At 40.8% G+C, this 16,201-nt stretch overlaps 1 protein-coding gene across 1 annotated transcript in view; it reads left to right on the top strand.

Annotated features, from left to right (window-relative positions):
* Positions 1-16,201, top strand: part of myo16 (myosin XVI) — a 128,273-nt gene that overhangs the window by 67,501 nt on the left and 44,571 nt on the right. Inside the window, exons 14-24 of the mRNA XM_042494942.1 lie at positions 923-1,028; positions 2,230-2,347; positions 2,991-3,138; positions 3,863-3,980; positions 7,000-7,117; positions 7,816-7,887; positions 8,523-8,664; positions 9,377-9,449; positions 12,992-13,144; positions 13,806-14,006; positions 15,616-15,691. Coding sequence (XP_042350876.1) covers positions 923-1,028; positions 2,230-2,347; positions 2,991-3,138; positions 3,863-3,980; positions 7,000-7,117; positions 7,816-7,887; positions 8,523-8,664; positions 9,377-9,449; positions 12,992-13,144; positions 13,806-14,006; positions 15,616-15,691 — 1,325 coding nt within the window. The remainder of the gene's footprint in view (positions 1-922; positions 1,029-2,229; positions 2,348-2,990; positions 3,139-3,862; positions 3,981-6,999; positions 7,118-7,815; positions 7,888-8,522; positions 8,665-9,376; positions 9,450-12,991; positions 13,145-13,805; positions 14,007-15,615; positions 15,692-16,201) is intronic.

Below are 16,201 nucleotides of genomic sequence, written 5' to 3' on the forward strand. Positions count from 1 at the left end.
TAAAGGACAAAGTGCAAGTAGAAAGAGTAAAATATGAAATATCAATAAAATTGCAAATGTTTTTGTACCCCATCAGTTACACTCGAGTGCATTAGGAAGGGATTTTATATTAATCACAGCAAGGAAAACCTGTTTCAGTGTTCATATGGGCCAGCTTTATAAAAGAGGCTGGACAAATTGTGAGCCTATCCTTTAAATTAGTATCTTATTTGAATATAAATGACTCACCCCATGTTGTGCTGAAGTCATGTAGCAAGCATTTTTCTTGCATACTTTCACTGTGAAACAAGAATCCAAAAACTGAGAAAATCTTTGATGAATTGTTGGAGTAAAACACATCTGTGTACAAACTCTCACACAACTCATGCAGTGTTGTTTAAGTCCTATCCAGTCATACGCTCAGTGCTTCCCAAACACATGCATTTTCACTAAAACTTAAGCATTTAAAGCATTCTGCATAGGAGTAGTGTGTGTGTTGAACTCTGCTCAATGGAATGCACGAGCAGAGTCTCAACAGTGTCACACAAGCGTGCTATTCAACTGTCCGTGAGACTGTTTATGCAAAAGTGTTTTAAATAGTATGTTTTTAGTAAAATGCATGTGTGAGACTTTGTAAACAGATATTTTGATATAGTTTTGTTGCAGATAAATGTGGACTTCAGTAACTTCAATTCGTGGGGAATGTTCTCAGCTTTTTAGATTCTTTGTTCACGCTGGAGACGTGCAAAGAAAACAAAGTTCTTCACAAATTTGACGTAACACCACACCTTGATGTTGCACCATAATTAGTATACAAATGATCATTTTTTGGGTAAAGTATTTCTGATGCAAGAGTTTTTAAAGACAATAATATTAAATAAAACAATAATAAAATTGCAGATGGAAAGATTGAAATTAAATCTTCATTTTTCTGTCTCTCTAGTGGTGAAAGTGGTTCTGGGAAGACGGAGGCCTGTAAGCACATAGTGAGACACCTGACAGCCCGCTCCAGCCCTAAAGGGTTTATGCTGGAGCCCAGAATGAAACACGTAAGTCTGGACCTGTCAGTGTTTAAGATACTCTTTTATTTTACACTTCAAGCAGTCGTCGGGTGTCCTCGGGGCTTATATGGCTAAGGAAAACATGATGTAACCGCAGCGTCCTGGGCATGACTCTTGAATCCACTGTTTCTCTCATGCCCTAGTGTCTTCACTTTGGGTTTGCAAAAAAAGGCAAAACACGAGAAAATATTCTTATTCTAGACATCTGAGCTGTTTTTCATTTTAAATTCTGTGCTCTCCGCAATCAGTCCTCATCAAGAAACTCATGAATATTTGTGTGTTCTTCAAAGTGAGGCACTGACTGAATCTCACATCATTTCTCCCTGTGCTTATTGTTCCTTCTCTCATGTCATCTATGATCAAAAATCAGATTGCACACAGTGTAGTGAGGCGGTGGTCATAGCTGTGTGAGTGTATCCTGCTGTTCTTTTGTCGCTATGCAGGGGGAGATGTGTAGATTATGGGGCTGTTTGCTGGTGGTGTTTTCTTCTCTGCTTGATAGCTGTTCATTTGTCAGAGCATGTGTTTGATTGCATCATCAAGATTTCCATTAAGATGACTTTATCTCTTACAGTGCTGTGTTTTTTAGACAGAAAGAGAAAACTGCTTGGGGATTATTCTTCGGTGAAGGTCCATTTTCCCTATACTTTACAGCCTTGTTATGGGAGTATTGATTAAAGAAATGATAGTAGAGTACAAAAGGACATCAAATACCTATGTCCTCCCCCTGGTACATTTCCCAGTAAATTAGTAGAGGCTACAATCATAGAATAGATAATGATGATTCATTTTCTATATTTTTAAGGTCAGAATTTAGTACCCTACCTCGCACTTTGTATTCCCTTTTGTATCACTGTGGTTCAGACTGTGACATGTTCGTGGTGCTTAAGACATGATTCACCGCTCTGCACTCAGTCTATCAGTCGCATTGTGTAGCCTGGGATTGCAAGTGCTCTGTACTGATGAAGTCATCGTTATGTAGTCAATATCTGGGTCAGCTCGCTCTCTGATCATCCATGGGACACACAAATTACTGAGATCCCACATAACGGATGCATATTGACATCTAGTGGTGGAAAGTGGAAATGGAGCAGAACTTCTGTGTAATTTAGAAAGAAATAGGCAGAAAAATATCAAAAAATGTTCAGACTCACTGATAAAATGTCCTGTGGTTTGATCAAATTTTCAGGTTAACTGTATTCTGGAGGCCTTCGGTCATGCAAAGACTCTGAGGAACAACAACTCAAGCCGCTTTATCAAGCTGTTGACCATCCAGTACTGTGACAAGAGGAGGACACTGCTCAGAGGTAACACACGTCTGTCAATGGAAGCTGATTGATTGTTAGTAAGATTTACTTTGAATTTCATGAATTCCTTATTCCATTTGAGAGACACGAGTAGGATGAAAAATATTCTATTTAATTTGTCTTACTTCTGGTTTAGTTTTGCCCTACCTGACACAAGTGTTTCCTTGTTTTTCTGATTTCGCACAGTTTTATTCTTTATTGTTTAAATCAGTAATGAGAGGGGTCCACTCTGCCAGGCTGTCTGTTAAAGGTCTTTCATCAAAGTCTTCATGGTATAAACTCGCAACCCTTATGAGGAAAAGCAGTTGCTTACAATGAATAATAATAAAAATAGTATAGTAGTTAGTATATTATAGTATAATAGTATAATAGTTTTCCATGGGATCGGCTGTAGAACAGTGAAAGACCAGCAGGGGGCAGTAAAAGCCTATGAGTTTACTGTTGCAGTGTTTCTACTTGAGCTCCATTTTTACTGCATCACTCACCTCATTTCACCCCAGTTTAATTTGATCAGAGAGCACTGGCAGTTCTACAATGGCTGCAGATTTAATGTTTAGTGCTACTACTACTACTACTATCATCAGAACTGTCGAAATGTAATTTACACACGTTATTGAAGTATAAAACACATCTGCTGTTTAAGCCCGTGTGTACACCCACATGCTGGAGAAGTCTCGTCTGGTCCACCTGGCTCCTCACCAACACAACTTCAACATCTTTTATCTGATGGCTGAAGGCCTGTCAGCGGAGGAGAACAGCGCACTTTACCTCAACAACGTCCTGGCTCATAGGTACATGGCTCTGTATATTGAAGTTCATAAAGTCACTGGTGTATGTAGTATGAGTGCTGGTTTGTGATTGCACCTGCTATTATTTTTAAAATGTTTTTAATTTTTTTAGGGATAACAAGATACAATATACTGACAACATAATCTGTTCATATTTGATATCCTCAGAGAGAGTGCGTGTCTGCACTGCATACATGACTGTTTTCATGCTTGTTTATATGTGCATATTTATCCAAATGTGCATCTCTTACTTTTGTCAGATTTTTATTTATGTTGGGGTTGCACATCTCTACTTATGCATGCTCTTTCTTGTAGTGACAGTGTGATTGTGGCTTACTTTTCTGTTATCCACTGTACGCCACAGTGTGATAATCACTGACCTGAATTGCACTGTTTGGAGCCTTAAATGTACACTAGCCTTTCTGGCATCACACCAACCCATTGTGTCTCCACATGTCTTTGCTGGGTGTGTGTGATCCAATTCTGCAGATTTAAAACCCTGTTTGCTCTCTCCCTCCCAAACACAGCTCTCTGCACTATGTGACTGGGACTGAATGCATAAAACCACCTCATAAATCTTTTGGTTTTAGGTCTCTCTCATCCAAAGATATGCAAATATATTACACATGGGCAGATGTTATGAACCAATGCACCTGTACACTGGTCATAGGACACACCTTCTTCTTTCTGTTTATTCTGTTCTTGTGGTTGTCTGTCCTTACTCCAGGTATCTTAGTGGAGGACTTTCAGGGGAGAAACTTCCAGTAGCTACAGCCTCTACTCAGAGCAGGGAACGCCTTGCAGCCGTCAAACAAGCCCTGCGAGCCCTGGGCTTCAACAAGCAGGTATTGATTGGCACTGCTCACAGCTTGAGCCCGTTTATTCAAAGGTTATTGACAGCAGGGATCATTCAAAGTGCTGATGTCACATAATCTGAAGTAGCCGTGTATGAGGTCATTGATGAGATCTTACCCGAGATTTCTGTGATCAACACTGAGTTTGTAAGTGTGTCTGAGTTCAGGGGCTGGATCCGCCAAAGGATGTGTCTCAGACCTCAGAGAGCAAAGTGGGCTGTTGCTCAATTTGTAATGTCAAATATTTCAAAATGTAAACAATGACATGGTCACAAGTAATTTCTAAGTTGATGACGACTGTTCATGCTCCACTAAACAATTGACCGCGGCATAATGGGTTATGGGATACTGAGGGATGCAAAGGACACAACAGCGTGTCCTCCCAGTTCAGGCACAAGAAGCTTTTGAAATGAGACGGCCGTCACCGCTTGATTCAAGTTCTTTATTTATCTTACGCACAACAGTTACACAACAACAATGCTAAATGAATATGTGTAAATAGAAAAAGAATACCATGTAAGTAAAAAAGAAGAGACAAATATTAATAGAAAATAGTATATATCAAAGGCCCCCTTCATTAAAAACTGTGATTATGTCCCCTAAAATGTCTGACATTGACCATACAAATTTGCAAGCCTACAAGCTACCAAGCTAACAAACAACATAAACAACTAAGAGATGTTTACTGCATTTACCATTCTGAAACATCTGTTAGTCTCTGATTGTGGTGAATAACAAACTGCTCATCTGAAGCTGGATCCAACTGAGGCTCAATCGTGTACGGTTGAATCTGAATCTCCAATGTTTCTTCTAAAGTAAGTCATCATTTTTAGGGCACTGCTGTTGCGAGTCAACCAAGCACTAGCAGTAGTGGTTGGCAGATGGAGGCCAGATCTAGAATTTCTAAATTATCTTTATAATAATAATATATATTTTTTCTTTTTATGTGGGAGAACCATACTGGGCAAAAATCCTAATACATTCCTTTGTATTTTTACATACATAAAATGTGTCTGTAGGGTGCTTTTAAAATAAGGTAGAAAATATAATAAAGTTTAAAATAAATTAATCTTAATTAGACAGCAATTGCAAATGAATAAACTGTAAATACTTTTTTAAAAAATCAAAACCTTTTTTTATTGAAATTGTTCAGTATATCAAAAGTGCAGTGCTGAATGGTCATTGCAGCAATATGAGATAAGCGTAGGTATATATCAACAGCAGCTGGCATCAATGTATCCAAATTAATATGGATTCCGTAAACATAAATAAGGGTAACAAGAAAAACAAAAGTTACAATACAATATACAAATAGAAAAATATAAAATAATCCCTCCCCACTGCCAGTGTACTTGACATAGAATTAGCTCACTGCCAAGCTTAGAGTCTGTGCTAAGTTAAGCTGCACCCAAAAGTGAAGCCTTCACAGGGCCTTGAATGCTTTAAGAAACTTTCTGGAATTTCCAATTTGATTTCTGAAAATAAAATTTAAAAAGGAAAGGATTGTAGTATACGTATATGCATAATGATAAATTTAAACATATCAAGGTCACAGCTGTTAAACAGCAAGCAAAAGTCTATGAACGGTTAACCAACAATAAAACAGTAAAATGTGGCATATTCAGCAAATCCATGTGTGGATTTCTTAGGATCCTGAACTGGGACATCATGTTTTTCAATTATCTACCTACAGACCATTTGAAATGTTTAACTAAATGCAGAAGACAAGGTCTTTGATTTATGCACGCTGTGTGCATGTAGTGTGCTACAGTGTGTGGTACAGTCCGTCCTGTGCACCACCAGCCGTGTTCCCAGCCCATAATCAGGTTCTATTCTTAGATTCCCAGTCAGCATCTGTCAGCAGTGAGTGTCCAACGTCTCACCTTTTAATCCAGCAGCAGTCAATACATGCAGGCAGGGCCGAAGGGACGGACGAATAGAGCGATAGGTAGTCTTATATCAGAGGGCACTAGTGTCCACTGGATAAGAGAGAGACTCAGAGGGACAGGAGTGGGGGAGTAGGAGTGGAAGTGATAGACCACCCATTGGTCTCTGTCTAAGTCTAATCAGGGGAAGACTCCCAGTCCAGACCCAAAGGTCAATCGTCATTAACGCTCCCTATCGCTGCTTTTCTCTCCCTCGCGCCCTGGCTCCCTTTCTTCTCCTTTCCTAAGCGGGGGGGAGTCTGTCTGTGTATAGAGTGTCAGACAGAGACTAATGCTTGTGTTTATCTCCCAGATATCAGCTCCAATATCCTGCCTTCAGAGAGTGCACACGCAGACATATTCACACATATGCGTACACACACACACACACACACACACACACACACACACACACACACACACACGCACACCCTCAAACTCGAACATCCCCCTCTCAGAGATTCAGAGCAGTGGGTAATGGGGTATTCCATTAAGTGTCCTCTGCTCAAGGGCAGAGAGGAAGGGAGAGAGAGCCGGAGGAGGAGAAGTGTGTGAATGGAGGGAGGAGGGCTGAAGTGTTGGATGTTCCTTTTGTGCATTCATGTGCTTGTTTTTCGTGGAATTTGTTGACATGAAGAAACTTTCAAATGTCTCCAGTCCCTTCCTTTATAAAAGAGGTTAAGTTAATGAACAATTTTCTCGGAATTTCATGTAGTGCAAGTTGGTATTAGACAGTGAAAAAAGGAAATTCAAAAACTTTTCTTTTGAAAAAATATCACAAAAACAACAAGGAAATGATCTGGAAAATTGCTTTAAAAATAGTAATTTTGTAACATAGTTTTTAATATATGATTAGGATAATTATGAATAAAGTTTTTCCCCTAGCTTTTATAATATCATTTGCTAAATCTACTTTTTTCTTGCAATTTGTGAAACATTTTTTATCAAGTTACTCATTGCCTTTTTCCCATGTTTGTGAAAGAAATTGCACAATTTGCTCAGGGCACCACAAGAAAAGTGATGTTGTTCCTGGTTTCAAAGGGTTATTAATTATTCTCTCTCTCTGTCTCTCTCTCTCTCTCCAGGAGGTTGAGTCAGTGTTTATGCTGCTGTCTGCTGTGCTCCATATTGGGGACCTACGTTTTACTGCATTGACAGATGCCGATACAGCCTTCCCCTCTGACCTGCAGCTGCTGGAGAGAGGTCAGTGCCCCTGTCACTTGACCGGGGTCACATTTCCACCCTGGACGGGAAGGAAGGGTGCATCACACCCACTCATCTTGTTTACCTCGTCGTCATCGCTCCTCCCATTTTTTTCTCTCTGCTTGGCAGTTTGCCTGCATTAGCTTAAGGTCAGACAGTCACCTGTTTGGTAAGCTGCATTTTCTGCCAAAACTTAACCACGTTGGGGAGAGGGCCCTCTTGAACGCACACTTTCCTGCTCTTGGTACGTGTTTCTCCAGCTCCCTCATTATGCAACCGCTACATTTGCTCCTGTGACCCTAGACCTTAGTGAGATGGTAAACAAATGACATCAGCGCCTGAATGGGAAAGAGCCGGTCTTGTCAGAGGGATGTGATGTCATGGCTAGTGATGTCAGCAAAGGGTTTCTGGGCCACTGTCACCTGTTTATGAGTTCTGCTCAGAAACCCACTGATGACTAATTGCTGCCAGCTCCACTGATCGATTAAGCAGGAGTGATCTGACGCAGAGTTCAGCTCGTTGTGTTGGCAGCATGATATCATCAGAGCGAGGAAGAACAGATTTATTTCTGGGATGTTCTCAGCGCTACCTTTCTGACGCGCACATCCTCACATTTACTGATTAATGCTGTTGTTTTGGTGTTTTTCCATCATGTCACTGTCACTTACCTCTTCCTCTTCCAATCCTCCTCTGCACAGTCGCCGGATTGTTGCAGGTGTGCTCCAATGACTTAAGCACCGCCCTCACCTCTGACGTCCAATACTTCAAAGGTATCCACTTACCAGCCTTCGCCGACATCTTGCCCTCCTTATTCCACACACATGAGCAAATTCAGGAGGAGTAAACCTTAAAACTGTTCTCATTAGAGTAAGATCAGTCCAATGTTTTAATATGGGCCTGTAGTAGGTGACTATTGACCACAATGTTTATCAGGTGCTCCAAATTTAGAAAAAGCTCAAAGCACAAAAAAAAATGGATTTGAAAAACTCAGTAGCAGTGTCTTTCTTCAGAAATCATGACCAGGTTACTCAAGATAATCAGCAGACCTTGCCGTGAGCACTTTCATGTAGGAACTATTTTCTGTCAAACTGGCTGAATTTCTCTCAAAAACATGGTAAGATGAAAAAGAAAGAAGAGATGATACACAAAATTAGAAAGAAATTTGTAAAAAGTACAAGAAAATTAACTGAAAATTAGTCACAAAAAAGGAAAGTTAAAAACAAACAACGAAATTACCTAAAAGAAGTGCTTAAAAATTAGTCCTGTAGCATAATTTTAAATATCTAATTATGATAATAATAAATATAGATGTTTTTTTGTGGAACATTTCTTACTGAGTTGCTCATTGTCTTTTTTCCCAGCTAAATTGTCAAGAAATCATGTGTCCTTGTCCTTTGTCTGTCAGGTGACGTTATCACTCGGCGCCACACAGTGGAGATGTCGGAGCAGTACAGAGACCAGCTCGCAAAGGCCATCTATGGACGCCTTTTCAGCTATCTTGTCAACTGCACCAGTGACTACCTACAGGGACAGGATGACAGCATTGGGTATAGCTCTGTGTGTGTGTGTGTGTGTGTGTGTGTGTGTGTGTGTGTGTGCGTGTGCGTGTGTGCGTGCGTGCGTGTGTGTGCGTGTGCATGTGTTTGTGTGTGTTAACCGTCAAAAGAATTTCTTTGGAAGCCCCAGCCGTTGATAACAGCTATCACAAAACACCACCAATGTAGTGTATCTGTCATCGCACAAGAGCAGCGTCTCATGCAGGGCCTCTGGAGTGACAACACCGATATCATGACATGACACATAGTTTAGAGTGGAGGTTTGTAATAGTTTACATTGAATGGCATGCACGAAATGGAAAATACTGAAGAGCGAGGTAGGGATGGAGGACACACCCAAGGTTTATGTGAAGGTCTTGCACGCAAAAAATTCAACACAAACACACACACACACAGGTGGAGGCTGATGGAATCCTTGGTGTTGTTGATGTTGTGAAGTCTTATCGCACTCAGTCAGATAACCCATGCACCATCTTCTGGAATGTGTTTGTGCTTTGCCTTGTTTACACACCAACCGCACAACATAATAAATTTGTCAGCCACAGTACTCACTACTGACACACCCCCCTTCACATGTGTTATTACACACACACACACACAAAACACAGTTCCTGTCAAGCAAGCAAACAAGTTCTTTCATCAATGCTGGAGTGAAAGTGGTGTAACATAACAAATATGCTCTTTATGTGTAATTTTTTTCCAGTGATCCTGCCCTGGAAATTGGGATATTGGACATCTTTGGGTTTGAAGAATTTCAGAGGAATGGATATGAGCAGGTGGGACAGTCCCTACTTTTATTAGATTTCAGTTAACCCCAAAGAAATACATCAAAGTTGCTTCCCCTCAAGCCCCCAGGTTGTTCCTCCTAATCAAGTCACGTGTATTTAAGGCAATCGTTGATTAACTTCATTGACTCAGAAGGCCGCCCCCGGAGCTTTTGGAATCTCTTTGTGGTATTTTAGTTTCAAACAGATCTTAATCGAATTATGAAAATATTTTGGTCCGTGATCTATTTTAGCCTGGACGTTTTGGTCTGTAATTGTAATGAATGAGACGAGGTCTGTGGCTGACTGTGGCGTGATTTTCAGCTGTCCTTAGATGAACTGATGGCTGACACAATGACTGCTCTGTGTGTGAGATGTCGGAGTAACGGGCAGCTTCAGACCAGCGTGTGTGTGTGTGTGTGTGTGTGTGTGTGTGTGTGTGTGTGTGTGTGTGCGCGTGCGTGCGTGCGTGCCTGAGTGTGTGTGTGCGAATCTTAATTTTTAACATTAGTATATGACGGATAATTGAGAGTTTTGGGGGGTTGTGATACAAATGATTTTTGTATTCAAAATTATTTCTCAATCCAATGAAGTTGCTCCCAGCTGTTTTTGTTTGAAGTATTATTAAAAGGACAGTTCATCCTAAAATCAAAATAGCATTTTTTTCTTTTACTTTTAAGGTTGTTCATCAGTCTAGATTGTTTTTGTGTGGGTTGCACAGTGTTTGAGATTTGGCTATAGGGATGTCTGCCTTCTTTTAATTATAATGGAAATAGATGTAACTCAGTAGTAGTTCGGTAGGAAGACAATAGATCCTACATGTAATTGCGCCCAACAAGGTCTGTGGATTATCTTAAGTGATCGGGCTATGATTCTCAGAAAGAGACATTGCTGTTCAGTCTTTCAGATGTGGGTTTTTTTTTCATGCTTTGAGCACCACAAGGCGAGTGCCATCTAGTTCCATTATATTGAAGAAACACAGGCCAATGTCTTCAACTCTCAGCGACTCACGAAAACAATCTAGACTGATAAATAGCATATTAGGTAAGAGGAAAAATATGTTGATTTTAGGGTGAACTGTCCCTCTCATTTGATTGCAACTACTAGAAACAATAGAAATTACCTTAAATCATTTTAATGAAAAGAAAGGCTTTGTCACTGTTTTGGTGATACATTAAGCTCAACGGCTTTTTGTGTTTAATATTAAGAGGTCTGGCCGAAAACATCACAAACAAAAGCATCTTTTTTTTAGATTGTTAAATCCTGCAACAGAGATTGGACTGGCCAATATAGTTTATACTTCTCTGTAACATCATACATGCAGCTAAATGTGACTGCACTGCATGAAAAAGTGCATTTAGTAAGGACCACTAGTGGCATTTTTAAGATTTTTTTAAATGCAGGAATTTAATTTGATTCGTAAAGAATCTGGAATTGTTTCCTTTTAGACATTCGTTTTTTACCCCACCACTAGTGTGGAGGTGTGTGTGTATTTTACTGTGTGTGGTTTTGCACTTACTATGCACACAGATGGATTAGCATGTCTTCAATGCTTGTTTGTTCTTGTTACGTCAGTGTGTGTGATTACATTGAATGGTGTGCAGAGTACATGTGTGGCTCTCTACGACGTACCTGTTATGGGCTGTAAATATGTCATGCGCTTATCAAGCATTCACTGTTAATGGGCTACCCCATTGTAAGGCCAGCAGGGACCAGGCAGACAAGTCTGTATATCACTGTATGTGTGTGTATTTGTGTGTGTGTGTGTGTGTGTGGTGTTAGGGTTTAATTCATAGTGCTCAAGAGGCTAAGTGCTTATTCCTGCAACCCAGAGCTTACGTTCCCTCCCTGTGGAACTCCCAATCTCCTCCCAGCTTTTATTAAGGCCAGTGTGTTTCTGTCTTGGCTTGCATGCATATGTGTTACTTTCGTGCTAAGATGTCAGTGGCCTTAGTCTTCCCCTGGATGTTCTCTAATCCAAGTGGAAGCAAGGGATTGCGTGACCTTTCCTCCTTGGGTCACGGAGAATGCAGAGCCAGAAGGGAAGAGAGGGGAGGAGGCTAACAAAACAAGAAAAAGAGAAGAACCACTATCTGTTGCAGGCGCTCGCAATGCCCGCCTCTCTCCCTCAGACATCATTTCCATTGTTTCCGCTGTCTGAGCTGCCTATTAATATCAGCCTGTTCAAATCACACATCACCCCTCCACCCACAGAAGAGAGAAGAGGAGGAGCAAAGTCTGGATAAACAAACTCGGTGATCTCTTACAGTAGATGTGGCGCATCAGTGACAAACAAGCCCTCACACTCTTGACATGTTTGTACACACATGCAGACACGTACACAGACAGGCTCCACATGCACAGCAAGATCAGGGTCATTAGTGCTTGTTAATTAGAGCTGGGTTTGTCAGGGGTGTGTTGTACCTGCTCAGCACTTTGCTAATGAGCTAACTCAATCAGCCACCTGCTGGGATTAAGCCTTTAATGTACTCGACTAGCTCGAAGACAAAGAATAGACAAACACTGATGATAGAAAAACAAGAACACAGCCACATGCACAGCAGCACAACACACCTCTAAATCAGCACTTCTCAATCGGTGGGCTGCGAAACAAAATGTGGGTCATGGCATTGTTCCTATACAATCGCATGACAGGGCCCAGAGAGAAAAACTGTTTATTTATTTCCACACCAGCAAGTGAACATTCAGTCTTTCAGTAACTGGATAAACAACATAACATAACCCCGAAACTAAAGGCGACAGGGCTTTATTTGAGCACAGCATTAATATTTTTACTTTATTTGTGAGCATATAAGATGCATGTTTTTATCACATGGCTGCATCTGTCTGGCGTCTATTTTCGTGTTTGATGCCATAACGTTAGACTACAAAGGATAGATGCATCAGCTCTGGGGTTGAAAAGAGGGACACCTCACTGAAGTACAACAAATGACAAGTTCATTCTTAGACTACAGCTTTGTAAGACTTTCTTGCGCGTGTGTTCCGCTTTGTGGCACATTTGGGTTCAGGAGAAGTTGAAACAGGCCTGCCGCCTGCAGTCTGCTGTCCTGAGTTGTTCCTCTTCGTATTCTGTGTTCCTTTTCATTACATCAATGTGACAAGTCACACTTGAGTCTCCCCTCCAGAGCTCCACGTGCACACGCCAGACAAACGCATTTGCCATGCTGTGATTAGTTGACGGCTGGGTTAGGAAGAGTTCATGTGTCCCAGCAGGAACACTTTGTCCATGTTACAGAGGGAAAGATAAAGGCTGTACGTAGGGACATCCATTATTATGTATACCATGCATGAGGTGTTTCTGTAAACATCTTGCATAAATACAGGGTCAGGTGCATTATATGAGCAGTTAGTTCATTCATGCCCCTTTGACCTTCCCGTTGGTGCCACAGCAGTTTGTGTTTCATTTGTATTTGAGTATGTTTGTTTGGTTTAAAAACAAACACACAGCAGCGTCCGTCTCTGAGGAGGAATTTCATGCCATGTGCACTAAAGTGTGTGTTTACAGGCTGATGTGTGTGTTGTGTGCATTCCAGCTGTGCGTGAACATGACCAATGAGCGTCTGAGGCAGTACGTCTCCAAGGTACTATTCCAGCAGGAACAGGCTGAGTGTCTGCAGGAGGGCATCGCCATGGAGACCCCGCGCTCCCCCAGCAACCAGCCAGCCGTTCTGGACTTCTTTCTTCAGGTACCGTACGCTGCTGGTTTAGACCAGTCCAGTCCAGTTTGGTGTCTGATGATGTAATTCAACATTGCAAGGCCGCCCAAGGCTTTCACAAAGGCTTTAAAAGGCTCATAGCTTGAAGCTGCAGTTGGTAACCTTAATAAAAATAAGTTTTTGTCATATTTGCTAAAACATTCTCTATATGCAATTTTGTAAATCAGAATATGGATCAATGTGAAAAAAAAAAAAAAAAGATTTGACCAGGCAAGACTTGAATAAGTAGACTCGACAATGTAAATGTTTAGTGGGGGACACCCCTAGTGAAGAACTGAATGTATTAAAAAAATAAAACTCAAACTGGAACATTACTGGTAGGACTGTTTATGACCCAATGCTCAAGGTTCATATCATGTAATTGCAACATAACCCTAGTTCGACCTTCATAGCATGTTAACCTTTCACCCCATGTTTTCTCTGTCTACACGATTTCACTAATGATCCAAATGTCCCAAAAAATCTAAAGCAAATGAAGATGACTGAAGTTATTTGATATCAGTGGGACAACTGTACCCTACAGGATCAATAAAAGTGTCACTGTGAAAATAATGTATTACTTTTAACAAAAAAGCTTAGTAAACACGAGTGACATAAATAACATGAGAGCATCTGTTTGTTCCTCCTCTAGAAGCCTCAGGGGCTGCTGTGTGTGTTGGATGAGGAGAGCCAGAGCCTGCGGCCAGCAGAGCAGACCCTGTACAAGAGGCTATCGACCCAGCTGGAGTCCAATCCCACTCACGGCCTCTCTCTTACAACGAAGGATGGCAACGGAAACCCCCCACCCAAAGACCAGGGCCCAGCCTTCACTGTCAGCCACTATGCTGGACAGGTCTGTTTATATAACAGAAAAAGTATACATATAGAAATGGTAGGTTGTTGCACCATAATATAAAATCAACAAATTTTTATTGCAGTCAACCTCTAAAATGCTAAAAAGAATGTGAGTATATTTGGCAGCTGGTCAGTGGAAGCCCACCATGTTCCAGTTCAGACTACTGAAAATCATGAACCTTAATCACAACTTAGTGTAACAATAATTCAGCTTTGTGCAGGTCTCACTCAGCAGAGCCTGGACAAACCAGCAGCCACTATACAGAAGAAAATAAACAAGCTGATTCCCCGAATTTCATTTCAAAATGACATACTTTTCCTGAAATTTCCAGACTATTCAGTAGATTTTTCAGACCATATTTCACATCTAAGTGCAAATAGCCAGCCCTCAGAAAGCTTTCATTAACCGCTGTGGCTGTTAAGTTCAGGCTTCTCCACGCTGAAAGTTGGACCACATTCCACCGTCAAACATCTCTGTCCAAAGAGCAAGTAAACTAACTGGTGCCACCTATACTTGTGTTCCCTTACCTTAACATACGGAATAATTATTATTTTATCATTTTCTACAGTCTACGCGTGTCCCTCATATTTTTTGGTCTCTTTTTGAAAACAAGAATTGAAAATGAGTTTAAAAAAGTGAAATAATTTAATTTACATGGCATCAATCCAGCTAAGGGTTTCCCTACGCAGAGAAGACCAAATCACCACATAACTCAAGGATATTCAGACAAATGTAATATTTGGTTTATTTGTGATGCTATGTACATATACAATTCAAACATATTTCTTTCAAACTAATTTAGTCATGGATGTTAGAATTTGGTTCAGTTAAACAAAACACATGGGTGCACAGAGCTGTTTTGCAAGCTGTGATGTACAGATGTGGATGCAGCTCTTTTTAGAAGTGTGCATTCATTTGTCATACTTCTTGTCTTGCTTTTGACGATGTCGCTCTGACCCGCACTCTCTCACAAACTGGTAAACATTTTGGCTGCACTGCCTGGCTGCTCCAAACACCAATAAAAAACACTGCATGTATGATCAGTTTAGTTTTTCAAATCAATTCTATCGAAAAGGAAAAGAAGAAAAGGCGTAATAGTCTTGAGATGCAATTTTGTCTGTACTCTATTTCTGTTTTGCTCTCTTTCTTTTTTATCAAAATTAAATTTCACACTTTTCCATACTGGGCAGGAACCCTGTGCAATCTAAAATCTCAGCACAATAATTAGATCCATCAACATCTTTACGACAAAGCATTTATGTGATTTTAAACTGGTTTAAACTGGTTTAATGACTGAACATTGTACCTAAACTTGTCTGTGTAAGAAATTGAATTTCTTTGCAGATAAGAAGTGATAGTTAAATATGAGATTCATTGTATAATATATTGTCGTTGTGCAAAGGTGGCACACTTGTGACTGCAGGCTGTCTGTTCTAAACATTGAAAACCTCTTGACTTGGGAATTGGGCCTGGAGAAGCCCTTGAAAAGTCCTTGAATTTGATTTTGAAGAACGTGTTGGAAATCTGTTTTACTACTACTATTTTAAGTTGCATATAAAAACCAAACCTACTTTATAAGAAACTGCATGATTTGTTTTTCCCACAGATTTCATATGACCTCACAGGATCGCTCACAAGAAACAAGGACTCCCTCCCTCAGAATCTCCTGTTTACGATGAAGTGTAAGTACCCAATGAATAACAGGCGTATGAGCACATTGTGGCGTCAGAGCACACTTGATCACAAAGATGCACTCTTGTCTAAACTAACAGCACACAGAACCACTCTTTGTCTAAGTGTGGTGGTGTTTGTATGTGTGTGTGTTTCATCCCATATGCAGCAGACAGCACCGTCTGTGTGTATATTGTCTATAGAAGGTGCCAGATGTGGGGTGTTGTGGTTAGCCGGACACAGGCAGTCGTTGTGTGGCTGCCAGGCCAGCCTCCCATCCAGCAGCCTAATTGCTATAATTTCCATGATGAGGCTAATCTTCTAAAGGCTAGCCCTTCACTCACACTTGGCTGTTGTCCCTCCGTCTGACCAAGTCAATGCGGCGCTGCCATTCAGGCACTGACATGCGTGGTTACTTCTTACGGAAGTCATTCCCTCCCCACTTTAAGTTTAAGCCTTAAAGCTAACAGAAGAGCAGAGGGATCTATGTAAGTCTATATTCAGGTGGTGGCAGTGATTGC

The sequence above is a fragment of the Plectropomus leopardus genome, chromosome 10 (genome assembly GCF_008729295.1).
Source record: "Plectropomus leopardus isolate mb chromosome 10, YSFRI_Pleo_2.0, whole genome shotgun sequence".
In the NCBI taxonomy this organism is placed as follows: Eukaryota; Metazoa; Chordata; class Actinopteri; order Perciformes; family Serranidae; genus Plectropomus; species Plectropomus leopardus.